The 11,994-nt window shown below is 46.4% G+C and overlaps 1 protein-coding gene across 2 annotated transcripts in view; it reads right to left on the reverse strand.

Moving 5' to 3' along the window:
- iqgap3 (IQ motif containing GTPase activating protein 3) overlaps positions 1-11,994 on the reverse strand; it is a 22,918-nt gene that overhangs the window by 8,700 nt on the left and 2,224 nt on the right. Inside the window, exons 2-18 of one of the 2 annotated variants that reach the window (XM_007542727.2) lie at positions 9,605-9,692; positions 9,372-9,528; positions 8,003-8,080; positions 7,844-7,920; positions 7,704-7,771; positions 7,462-7,575; positions 7,213-7,391; positions 7,058-7,136; positions 6,356-6,519; positions 6,185-6,272; positions 5,955-6,118; positions 1,219-1,379; positions 1,024-1,139; positions 771-934; positions 605-695; positions 313-480; positions 101-243 (exon numbers count right to left, since the gene is read on the reverse strand). In XM_007542727.2, the coding sequence (XP_007542789.1) occupies positions 101-243; positions 313-480; positions 605-695; positions 771-934; positions 1,024-1,139; positions 1,219-1,379; positions 5,955-6,118; positions 6,185-6,272; positions 6,356-6,519; positions 7,058-7,136; positions 7,213-7,391; positions 7,462-7,575; positions 7,704-7,771; positions 7,844-7,920; positions 8,003-8,080; positions 9,372-9,528; positions 9,605-9,669 (2,076 nt within the window). In that variant the 5' untranslated portion in view covers positions 9,670-9,692. Of the gene's footprint in view, positions 1-100; positions 244-312; positions 481-604; positions 696-770; positions 935-1,023; positions 1,140-1,218; positions 1,380-5,954; positions 6,273-6,355; positions 6,520-7,057; positions 7,137-7,212; positions 7,392-7,461; positions 7,576-7,703; positions 7,772-7,843; positions 7,921-8,002; positions 8,081-9,371; positions 9,529-9,604; positions 9,693-11,994 lie in introns of both variants that reach the window. The other variant, XM_007542728.2, reaches the window with a different exon arrangement.

Raw genomic sequence — 11,994 nt, forward strand, 5'->3', positions numbered from 1 at the left:
TAAAATATGGGACCGCACTGTTTTGTGCTCACGCCGCTTTATGCACGAGGCCCCAGGTGTTTAATCTGACCAGTTGCAGCTACAGGCCCCGCCTCCTCACCTGTATGTCCTGCCGGGTCAAGAAGCAGCCACGGTTCTGGAAGCCATCGGGTACCTCCCAGCTTCCCTCCAACCGGCTCAGGTGGAAGTAATAAAACGACCCGTCGTCCAACCGAACCCGGACCCATGGACTCCGCTCCGCACCTGGACACGGCAGAACCTTCGCTAGAGTCCATGCCTCACCTGGACGGGCCTCATCTGGACGAGCCTCACCTGGACGGGTCCGGTCCACCAGCCGGCCACTTAGCTCCTGCTGGTACTCCGCGGCGCAGTCTGGCAGAACGCCGCGCAGCTGCAGGTCCGGCAGACACAGAACCCGCAGCGTCTGCTGGGCCCGGTTCTCCTTCACTGCCTGGTTGGCGGCCGCCAATGCCAGGCACACTGCAGGAACGGGTCAGAACCACACAGGTGGGTCAACAGGTTCTGGGCCCTGAGGCCTTCAGCTAACCGAAAGGTTCTGCAGATGGGATCGAAGCGGGTCGGGAGCGGTTCTGATCGGACTCACGCTTCAGGGCGTTCTGGCTCTGCTGATTGGCTCGCTTCACTACTTCCTGGATATCAGCCAACCACAGCTCAGCTCCTGGGTCTCTGCTCGTCTGATTGGACAGAAGCAGAACCTTGAGGATCCCTCAGTAAAGCGTTGGTTACCTGTTACCTGTGTGTGCGCTCACCTGGGCTTTGTCGTGCCTGCAGCTGGTCAGCAGCACCAGGTACCTGCAGGCGTTGGCAGGTATGATGTCCTCCAGGCCACCAGAGGGCAGCAGCAGAGCAGACAGCAGCTGCTGGACGTCTCCTCTCATCAGCGCCTTGTTTATCAGGTCGACCACCTGGAGCTCTGTTACACAGGTAAACACAGGTAAACACAGGTCCCCTGGTGCATCAGCATGAGTAGTGTGTGTGTGTGTGTGTGTGTGTGTGTCATACGCTGATGTTCGTCTTCGGCGCAGCTGTTCACGCTGTTGATTCCTTCCTGCAACTGATTCCAGGTGAGCATGGCTCCGCCCCCCTGCTGCTTCACACCTGCCAGGTGCTGCATGTACCTGGCCAGCACAGACCTCTTCATCATCATCATCATCATCAGGTGCTGTGGAGCTCAGCAGGTAGACGACCTGCTCTCACCTGTCCATGAGGGCGCTATCCACATCACAGAGTCCTGCAGACGGACTGACCAATGAGAATCTGAACTGCTGCAGATGCCCCGCCTCCAGGCTCTGATTGGTCAGAGCAACCGCTGACAGCATCTCCACAGCAACAAACAGCTCTTCCTGGTGCAACTCCCCCTGGAGGACAGAAGAGGAAAGGAACAGGAAGTGCTCTGGCGAACTGCCAGGTAGCCCCTCCCCTCTGCTGCACCTTTAGCTTCTCTGCTTGTTACTGATGAGGACCAGGTGGACTCAATCTCCTAGCAATCAGACTGTGCAGGTACTTTTGATGTGACTGACCTGTCACTCCTGTTTGAACCAACGTGGAGCAAGTCAGGCCGGAGCTACATGGGGTGGCAGCCCCCCAGGCCTAGGGGGCCTGGATGGGAGGCAGAATATGACTTAAAAGATTCAAGTCTGTATCCTGTCTGAGAGCTGGAGCAGGCGGGTCCTCTCCTGCTCAATATGGGGTTAGGGTTATATAGGTGGGGTAGCTTATACATCAGGCTGCCCCAGTCATTGTTCACTCATGGCTGCTAAAAACTTTATCAGACCGACTGATTTTAGTGACATTGTGGGTGTAAAATATTGAATAAAATGTTGTGCTACATGGTCCGTGTATTTTCTGGCAGTTCGTTTCTTCGTTTGAAATGAAAAATGAAAAAACGAAAATAGACTTGTTTTTTCGTTTATTAAGCCAAAATCGTAAATTGGATTTGTGGCTCGTTATGCAATTTCCCATTTAGTGCACAAAACAAAAATGGAAAAAACCAATAACTAGCGCTCAATTTTGATTTTCATGATTTCATTTTTGACAAGCGGCCTGACCCGGAAGCTCTCTGTCCGCCTTACACAGAGCCGTACCGCACATTGTGCAGGCTGCAGGCAGACAAGCTTGATTGTTCACGCTATACATTTTCTGCCAAACACAAATCAGTTTAGGTAATTCTCCTGTGAGAAACAAATAATACCGGACATCTGGCCAGCAAGAAAAATGGTTAGCCTGAGTTTTTAGTTTATTTTTTTATTTTGAAAGGCCAGAGCACCGGGGAGTGGCTTTCCACTGCAGCCATGCCCGTCTCGTCTCTGGACCAGCAAGATGGCCACCATTGCACTGCACCACTAGCAGCGGTCAGTAAGCTCACTATTAATTTGTCACAAAAAGTTTTTTTAAGATGTTTTTAGGCTAGAAAGTAGCCCTCATAGCTTCATTTACGCACTTAGTTCATGCAGTTTCTTTGAAATATACTGTAGTGTGAAATATATTCTTCCCTTTGATTGGCTTCTTGGGTGCATTGAGAACTGTTTTTAATATTTATTTTTTATTGTTTCATACAGGTGGCTCTTAGGAGGAGAGGCCTCAGCTTCCCAGAATCTCCCAGTGATCCTCTTCCTCCTCCCGACATCGTCTTCTTCACTGTCTCCTCATCTTTTATACAGTCATCCCTCGCTATAAGTCGGTTCACCTTTCGCCGTCTCGCTGCTTCACGGATTGTTTTGTGCAGTTTTTTTTCACAGTGCGTTGTGTTCTGCGTCCTGATTGGCTAAGTACAGATTGGCCATTCAGGAGATGAAAGCTGAAAACTTTGAATGCCTGATGGATAAAACTGGCCAGAGGCAGCAGAACCCGACCGGAGGCTCAGATCCGTCGCCCTGCCGTAGATCCAGCTGTGAATCTCGGGGCAGGTTGGAGGAGACGCTTTAATGCCACGACTCCGGATCACATTAAGGCCGATTGATGAACATCCGCTGATCTGAAAACAGGTTTTATTCTTTGGTTTCAATGTATTTATTTATGCTGTATAATAACTGTAAAAACTAAAGGTAACTACTTCACGGATTTCACTTATCGTGGTTATTTTCAGAACGCCACAAAGAAAAACGAGGGATCGCTGTACACTTAAATTACAGGAATATTTTTTCATGATTCCCCAAACATTGGCTGAATATCTGCTTGTATGTTATTGTAATAAATACATTTTTATGAAAACATTTTGTCTGTTTATTTTGTAAGATTTGAGTTTAAAGCTCTGGCTACATATAGGTTGATACAAATTAAATATGAAATAATTCTTTTAATGTTTCTTGCTTATAAATCCAGAGATAAGAAATAATGGAAATAATCAACTCAAAAGTTGTTCATTATGTTTAGTCAGTTGAGTCTAATAAGTTGTAATAGTCTCATGAAGGGGACAAAGGTTTTCATTTCTAATTCGACAGACATACCTCACTTATAAAAATATTAAAAAATACTGTGTGCTAAACCACAGAAGAGGATGAAGGGCCTATGACATTTTTCTAACACCAACTGATGTGCAAGATATTTTTTAGATTAAAGTCAGAATGATGACCGGTTTTCTTTCCCAAATCCTCTTCCGTAGGCAAACATTTATTTAGTTAAGCTTTCAATAATATATTTGGCACATTATTTCAAACATTTCCTGGTAGAAATGGATACATTTTTATATTCTGGATAACCTTTTCTGCATGCTTGTTCATGACATACCGGATTATAATCGGTATGCTAATGCTATTCAGAAAGGAAAAACTAAAGGGTTTGAATGACGGGCAGAATGTTCTAGTCGCGATTTAAGAGTCTTTTTAAATCAGAGCAGATTAAAGGTTGGTAAAAATTGGGCGGACTAGCCCTTTAGCTATTTACTGAATTGGAAGCTGCATTTAGCAGCCATTAGCTTCATATAGCATAAGGCTTTCTGTGTGAAGGTGTCATGATCAAATTAATTACATGCCGATTTGGACAGTTTACAAAAACTAAGTGTGCGGAGCAGAGAGAACTTCTGGATCAGACCGCTTGTCAAAAATGAAATGATGAAAATCGAAATGGAGCGCTGGTTATCCGTGTTTTCCATTGTTGTTTTGTGCACTGAATGGGAAATCGGACAACGAGCCACAAATCCGATTTCCGATTTTGGCTTAACAAAAAAACGAACTGCCTGAAAATACACGGACCCTACATGACTGACTTTATTTACATTTAAACTTTATGACATACAAAATTACAAGAGGGTCGTCCTTATTGTCTCCAAGTGCATTCTGGGTAAAACTTGTCACCAGCCGTCCACCAACGTCATCATCAGTTTCTTGGCAACAGACTGCAAACTAGAATATTTTTACAAGTTAACAGGAGTGGAGCTCCATGGAGCGGCAAGTGAACAGGATGGGGGAAAAGCTAAACTGGACACATCTTTTGTTCGTGGTCTTGGAGATGAAGCAGTTTTTTGTTGGCAGCGATTCAGAAACCTGCCAGCCCAGCCAGGGAGCCGGGAGAGTTTCAGGTAGCAACTCTAACATATTCACAAAGTGAGAGTTATAAACTGCATCAGCCCAGCCGCCAGGCTCACCTCCCCTTTTCTCTGTCGGTGGTACAGCGGTGATGTCAGGGACTGAAGGCTGAGTTATAGTCGCGTTTTTAACAGTTCTGGTTGAGCGTTGTGAGCCGAGACAGCAGCATGGCGTTTATAGGTAAGGTACATTGGAGCCGCCTGGCAGACAGTGGTGGAGCTAGACTTTTAAAGTTGGGGGGGCCGAAGGGGGCCAGGACCACCTCTGGCTCCGCCTCTGCTGGCAGACCATCTTCCAGATCGTCCAGTTCCCGCGATCCGCGCCGAGTTACAAACATCCAGAGGAGCACGAGGCGCCGCGTCCCCGGCTCAACGCGGCAACGATGAGCTTCAGCAGCTGCTAGCTGCTCCAGGCTCTGAGTTGAAACTGATGAAGTGTCAACATGATCCGATCGCTCTCCGTGGTTCTGGACTGATTTGACTTTGTGTCGTTTCATCGTTAGTGACCAGCAGCCTGATGTTTCTGTTCTCTTGGTTTGTTGTACTTCATGTCAGATGGATTTCAGAATGACAGAGTCGCTCTCTGTGGTGGTGAAACTCGTTAGCTCCACTTTTACAGGCATGTCTATGTTGTAAAGTTAAATTATAATGAGCTTTATTATTTGGGTATAAAGGGCCCGGTCATTAGCCCCGCCCCCCGGCTCCACGCTGACTTGTTGCTACTGGAGCAAGCAGTGCTGGTAGCATGTAAAGTCAGAACTTCTACAAACTGAAGGACAGCCGGCGAGCCTCACAAAGCTGTTGCTCATTTCCTGAATCTCATTGGAGCAGCACATGGACTGATTGTTGTACCTAATAGTTTTAATCTTATTGAAGTCAAGTTAGTAAGTAAAAAAATAAAAAAATACACTTGGTGTTTATTGATTGAAGTAGAAAGTGAAAAAAATGAGACTAAAAAAAGAAAAAGAATAAATGTTGGTCAGAATGTTTGACTATGAAAATATATTTCACAAAATGTTGATACATATGCTAATTTATTTATTGGTGTTGAATTTTACTATAAAATATTTGCTATTTATTATACTTTTGGAATAACTGGTCTAAAGGGGTGGAAATCTTTATCACAATGCATTTATCTTGTTAATTTCAGAATGTAATGGATGTGTTTGTTTCTCTTGAGGTTTTTCACCCATGTGGCTGAAAGGCCAAATCACTATGGTAACCATCATACAAAAATAAAGATGGATCAGCGAAATTAGAGGCTCTTTGAGTGAAATCCAGTTAAAAGTTTCATTGTAGAGACTAACCCTTTCAAGTGGGGAATCGCACAGTAAAGCAAACCTGACAAAATGTGACACCAACAGAACTGACCCGCTTCCTGCTGGACCAGGTGGGACCCAGGTGTGTCTACCTGAGTGGTGCGTCTCTGCAGCAGCTGCAGCTCCCGATGGTAAAGCGCCGCCGCAGCTGGAAACACTTCAGGCAGCTGGAGGTCAGAGTTCATCAAGCAGCTGATGGTGCGCCTGGGATCACTTCCCCGCAGCGACGCGTTGACGCTCTGCACCGCCAGGAGAACTGGGAGACAGGTGAGACGAGTGAGACAGGTGAGCAGGTGTTTCCTCCTGCAGCAACAGGACTTACGTCTCGCGGCGCTCTGAGCTTCCTGGTTGGCAGCAGTGATGCTCTCCTGCAGCTCGGCTGGCTCCAGAGGATCCGTGGAGCCCAGGTCCTGGGTCAGGGGTCAGAGGTCAGAACGGTGAGCCACAGGTAAGCAGAACATCTGGACCCAGAACGTCAGAGTGCGTTTTATACCAGCGCCTTCTGCTGACGGTCCTCCAGCAGCTGATCCAGGTACCAGGTACCGTTGGAGCCACAGAGGCCCCGGAGGGCCAAACATGGCTGCTGCAGCGCAGCAAGCAGAGAGAGTTCATTGGCAGCGTCCAGAGCCTCGTCCACCTGCTGCACCGCACACCGCACTGCCACACACAGGGAGGACCAATCAGGGCCGGCAGGACCAACCGAGGCCCGGCAGGACCAACCAGGGCCCGGCAGGACCAACCAGGGCCCGGCAGGACCAACCAGGGCCCGGCAGGACCAACCAGGGCCCGGCAGGACCAACCAAGTGTTTTGTGATTTTATTGAGTTTAATCTCAATTCCAGTTTGTAACTCCAGGAATTAGAACTGAATCAAATTAATTGAAATTAATTATTCATATAAATATCTTTAGAATCCAAAACAGTTGAAATCAGAAAAGGGTTAAAATATTTTCGGCCAACAGCTGGCTGCTGTAAATCGCAGTAAAAAGAAGGGGTGGATGTTGGTGTTTCACTGATTCTGGTTTTTTTGGGGGGAATCATTGCAGACTAAATTAATCATGTCTTGGTTTTCATTCAAATCATATTTTGTCATTTTCTGATAATGTCCTGATTGTCTCATTTTGACCAAAGTTATCTTTGTTTCCCCGTTTCTCTCCTGTTGTGATGGCGGTCTGGGTCAAACTGCGATGTTCTCACCGTTGACGCCGTCGATGAGCTCCTGGATCTCCCGGCGGCTCAGGAACTCCTCATACATGTCTCTGTCCTCCCGGCCTTCCTGCTCACACACACTCAGGTCAGAACCAGCAGCTGATTGGACGGCAGCGTTCCGTCTTCGACCACTCACGGCTGACCTGGTGAACCGCTCGCTGCGCCTTCCTCCTCCTGGCCTCCTTCAGAGCCTCCTGGTAGGCGGCCATCAGCGCCTCCTGCAGGTCGCAGAGCAGCGCCACGGGGTTCCTCAGAGCCGCCGCCGTGCCGCTCACCTCCCCTCGGTCCACCGCCTCGTTAATGGCCGCCACGGCTGCGTGCACTGAGGGCGGAGCATGGCGTCAGTCCCGTACCTCTACCTGGGAGCTCCCAGCCAATCGGAGTGCTCCTACCTGCGGCTTCGTCTACAGACAGCTCGTTGGCCAGGATGCCTCCAATCTTACTGAAGGCCGGCATCTGGATCCCGTATTTATCCAGCTCCAGCTCCATGTTGCTGATCTCCTCATCTGCAGAGTCACATGTCACCAATGCTGCTTTCTGATTGGTCCAAATATACACCAAGACTCAAGCTGGCTGCTGATGCTACCTGGAAAACACACCCAAGTCCAACACTCACCTGTCTGTCAACATTTACCTGTGAACTTTACTTTTCCATAGAGGTCATAAATAGGTGGAGCCAAGCCCAGTCTGTGCAGGTAGAGGCTGCAGAGACAAGAGACAGACAGGTGAGCCCACCGACAGACGGATGGACGGACGGACGGACGGCAGGTGTACCTGAGGGCGTGGATGCAGTAAACTGCTCTGGGCATGTTCTTCTTGTCATAGACATCTGTAGTTTCAGGATGGAAGATCTGGAAACATGAACAGCCAATCATGAGTTGTGAAGCTGATCAGCTGACCAAGCAGCGACCAATCATGTGAAGGTTCTCTGACCGCAGGCAGGCCCAGGGTCGTCATGGCGTTCCTCCAGTGGTTTATGTTGTCAGTGTGACGAAACTGAAGACCCACAGCCTGCACAGATCAATGTTATCCATTAGAGGAATCTGTTCTGACTGGTTTCTGGACCGGAACCAGAACTTGTTAGAAACCCAAGGCTGCATGACAGCCAGGTTTTCTGGTCGAATGGCGCATGATTCAATAATTCAACTCAATCTTTCACCTGCGGACAGAAGAACCTGGCCTGGCTCAGGGGTTAGCTTACCTGAAAAACAGCCAGCCACTGAAACATTCAAGATGAATCCCGATTTTCAAGATGGCCACATCATCATGACAATAAAATTTTTGTACTAAAATTGCTAATTGGATGAACAGGGTAGTGTATCACAAGTTTGGCGGCCGCCATTCTTTACTAGCCCCTCCAGCAAGCTAAGGGCTGGGCTAAGCTTAAAGCCGGATTGCAGGCATCTGTGTGGCTCTGAACTTTTCACTGGCGCAGCAGATTTATTCCTAAAAACAAATCTGCTCTGATCAGTTAATAGTTTATGCATTTAAAGCCGGCAGAGCGGACCAATCACACCGCTGGAGCCTCAGCGCGCTGCCGCTGCTTGATCTTTGAAGTTTACCTCAGCGCGGATCAGGCGCTCCTCTGAGCAGGTTTACTGGGGGAAACCCTGGATATATGCGTTTGGTGTTAAATTATAGCCTATATATTTTAAAAACTACACATTTTCTTGATTTTGACTTTTTTCCTGGTGGACTTTTCTCATGGTTGCAATGGTAAATATATGTTTGTACTAAAACTAGCAGTAGCCACAGCTAACCAAAAAGTTAAGTTCACTGATCAGCAAACAACAATTTTACCTCGGCTAATGCTAATCTGCTATACACATAAAAAGTTACCGGAAGCTAACGCCACTAAACATAGAAAAACTTAGCAGAAGCTAATGCCAACGTTAAGACATTGGTCTTTCTTCTTCTCCTCCTTCCTGGTCTGAGACTCGCTAACAGCAGAGTCCTCCGATTCTGATTCTGCTGCATTTTATCACTTTAACGTTTCATGAACCAGACGACTAAAACAAGATGTGACATAAAGTTAATCCAAGTCATGAAAATGGGAAACATTTTATGGCAATAGCTGGTTTAAAGGGCTAAGCTGTCCGCCATCTTGAAAAATGACCATCATCCTGAAATCCAGGTGACTGATGAGAAATATGAAAAGGGTGCGACCTGGGGGGATAGCATGCTAATGCTTGTATCCACAGTTGAAAGACATTCACAGTAAAATGCTGAACTATTAACACAAAAACCTCAGATCATCATGTTGTGGTCTCTGGACCAGACCAGAACAGAACCACTACCGAACCTGGTATCGGAACTGTTCTGGGTCGTAGATCTTCTTCAGTGGCACGGTGGTCGGAGCGAAGTGCTGACCCAGTTTGGCCAGAATGACTCCATTACGCAGCGCCTCCTCCAGCTCAGTCGGGGCAGGAAGCTCCTCCCCCAGACACGCCTCCATCCACCTGGGCAGGAAACGGGTCCCAGTGAGAAAACCCCCACATGGAGGCACCAGGCCCAGTTCTGGCTCTGACCACTGACCTTTTAGCCTCCTCCAGCCTGCAAAGGTACTGATAAGCCACGTTCTGAATCCTCTGCTCGTCCATCTGCTCTGCTGTGAGACGCTCATCTGGGAGGAGAACAGAACCCAAACACACCTCAGTAACCGGTCCCGGTACCAGAACATTAATTTCTCTGAAACCATTCAGCCATTTTGGATCACAACTAATGCAGAAGATTTTTTCCTTTTGATGCTCAGCTCTCACTCTCAGTGGCTCTACCTCGCTCACAGCAGAGCTAAGCTTTGACTGGCAGCACAGCAGCCTTGTGGCCAATCACATGAGGACATGGGATCATACCTTTTTGTGAAAACAGAGGGAGAGGCCAGGTGAGTCCATCCCCTCAGTCAGTAGACAGCAGTGAGGAGGAGACCCCTAAATCTGACCGACACCTTTAAATAAAGCAGCATCTGGCTGCAGTTTAAACTAGTTCAGTAAAATTTATTTGTACAGCACATTTCACTGATAAAAATCACAAAGTGCTTCACAAAAATCACATCACACTTATCATATAAAGGTATTACATAACAAATTATTATTATGGTTTTTGAATTCATTTTGTATTCATTTGTTTTTGCGTTAAAGAAAAAAAATTAAAAGTTAGATGTTACACAAAACCAAGACTGTTTTCAGGGCGAACACATCAAATTAGTCAAATACAAGGCTTTTCATAAAACATTGAGTGCAAAAAAGATTTATTAATATAAAAAACATTCATATTTGCCCAGTAAAGCTAAAATATGAGGCAGGTGAGGATAAAATCTGAGACGTTTGGGAGCCGAAAGAATCGGCTCTTCTTTGGGAGCCGTGCCAAAAGAGTCTACTCTCTGAAAAGAACCGAACTTTCCAACACTAAAGGCGGTCAGATACGCAGCAGAACCAGTCCACAATCAAGAACACACATGAATCAACAGAACATGATCTGAATAAAACTGCAATGGCCCGAGAGGGTCATATTCAGCATGAGTCCACAACCAGAANGCCGGCAGAGCGGACCAATCACACCGCTGGAGCCTCAGCGCGCTGCCGCTGCTTGATCTTTTAAGTTTACCTCAGCGCGGATCAGGCGCTCCTCTTTTCACTCAAACTGGACCCAGGCTGACCTGTATGGATATTTACATCAACCACTGTGAGGAATTATGATTCTTTGGAGAACTCCACATCAAGGTAGGAGTTTAAACCCACCGTGTTAGCTCTGGTTGAGCAGCTCTGTGTGAACCACAGGAATAACGTGGCGCTGTCTGCCCTGTAAAGTTCATGTCTGTGATCCTGGTTGGTTGGAGCGTTAGCGGCTAACAAACCAGCGCTAACCCCATCTTGCAGGTTCAGCCCAGTGAGGAGCTTTCACGCTGCTTTTATTTTATTTTATTATTATTCTTCCGGTTACACGAAGCATCAAACCATATCAGATGCTTTGTCCACTTAGTCAGCCAGAGTTAATGAGCGAGGAGATCTGAGAAACTCGTCCCATAAACTCCAGCAACCAGAACAGTTTCTGTGTCGCTTATTAAAACTCAACAGACATGAAATGTCAGAGCTGCTAAAGCCACATTAGCAGCATTGAATTAAATCTCCTGTTTGTTGCGCATCTCTGCTTAGTGCAGCAGATTTAACTCATCCTGCAGGGCCGGTCCAACGCTGCATGAGGCCTGGAGCAGAATCTGACTGAGGGGCCCCATCAGCACCTCTAACAGCTTCTGTGTTACATTTAATCTGGGAGAGGAGGAGGAGTTTAACTGCCCAAACTAAAAACAATCAGTTATAATCCAGTTTATTCATTTGTATTTGTGAACAAACAGAACAAAAGATTAAACTCACAGCATCAGATTGTTGCTATGGTAACAAAACAGTCTAACTATGAATATTGTTCTTTGAACTTTTACAAAGTAAACCTACCAGCTCCTTAAAATCTTACATTTAAATATTAACCAATTTAAAATAATTTATGCTGAAACCATTAAATCAAATTCAGCAGCATTGATCATCTCAATAAATAAATGTTACATTTATGTATCTGTGTTAAAATATCAGCATTTATGGCCCCTGAAGCCCTGGGGGCCGATGGAGCCGCTGACTTAATTTGGATTAAACAGAAGTGCAAATAATTGATATTCATTTAAATTGTATTTTTAATTTGTTGTTTTTAAGATTCTATAGTTGTGGGTTTAAATAGCGTTTCACTGGAGATGTTTTCCTGTAACATATAATTACCCAGTAATATTTTTACGTTTCCTGTCAACTTAACATCTTTAATACAAAAACACGGCGGAGCGCCGGGCTGAGCAGGTTTACTGGGGGAAACCCTGGATATATGCGTTTGGTGTTAAATTATAGCCTACATATTTTAAAAACTACACATTTTCTTGATTTTGA

This window comes from Poecilia formosa, unplaced genomic scaffold (genome assembly GCF_000485575.1).
Source record: "Poecilia formosa unplaced genomic scaffold, Poecilia_formosa-5.1.2 Scaffold723, whole genome shotgun sequence".
Classification (NCBI taxonomy): Eukaryota; Metazoa; Chordata; class Actinopteri; order Cyprinodontiformes; family Poeciliidae; genus Poecilia; species Poecilia formosa.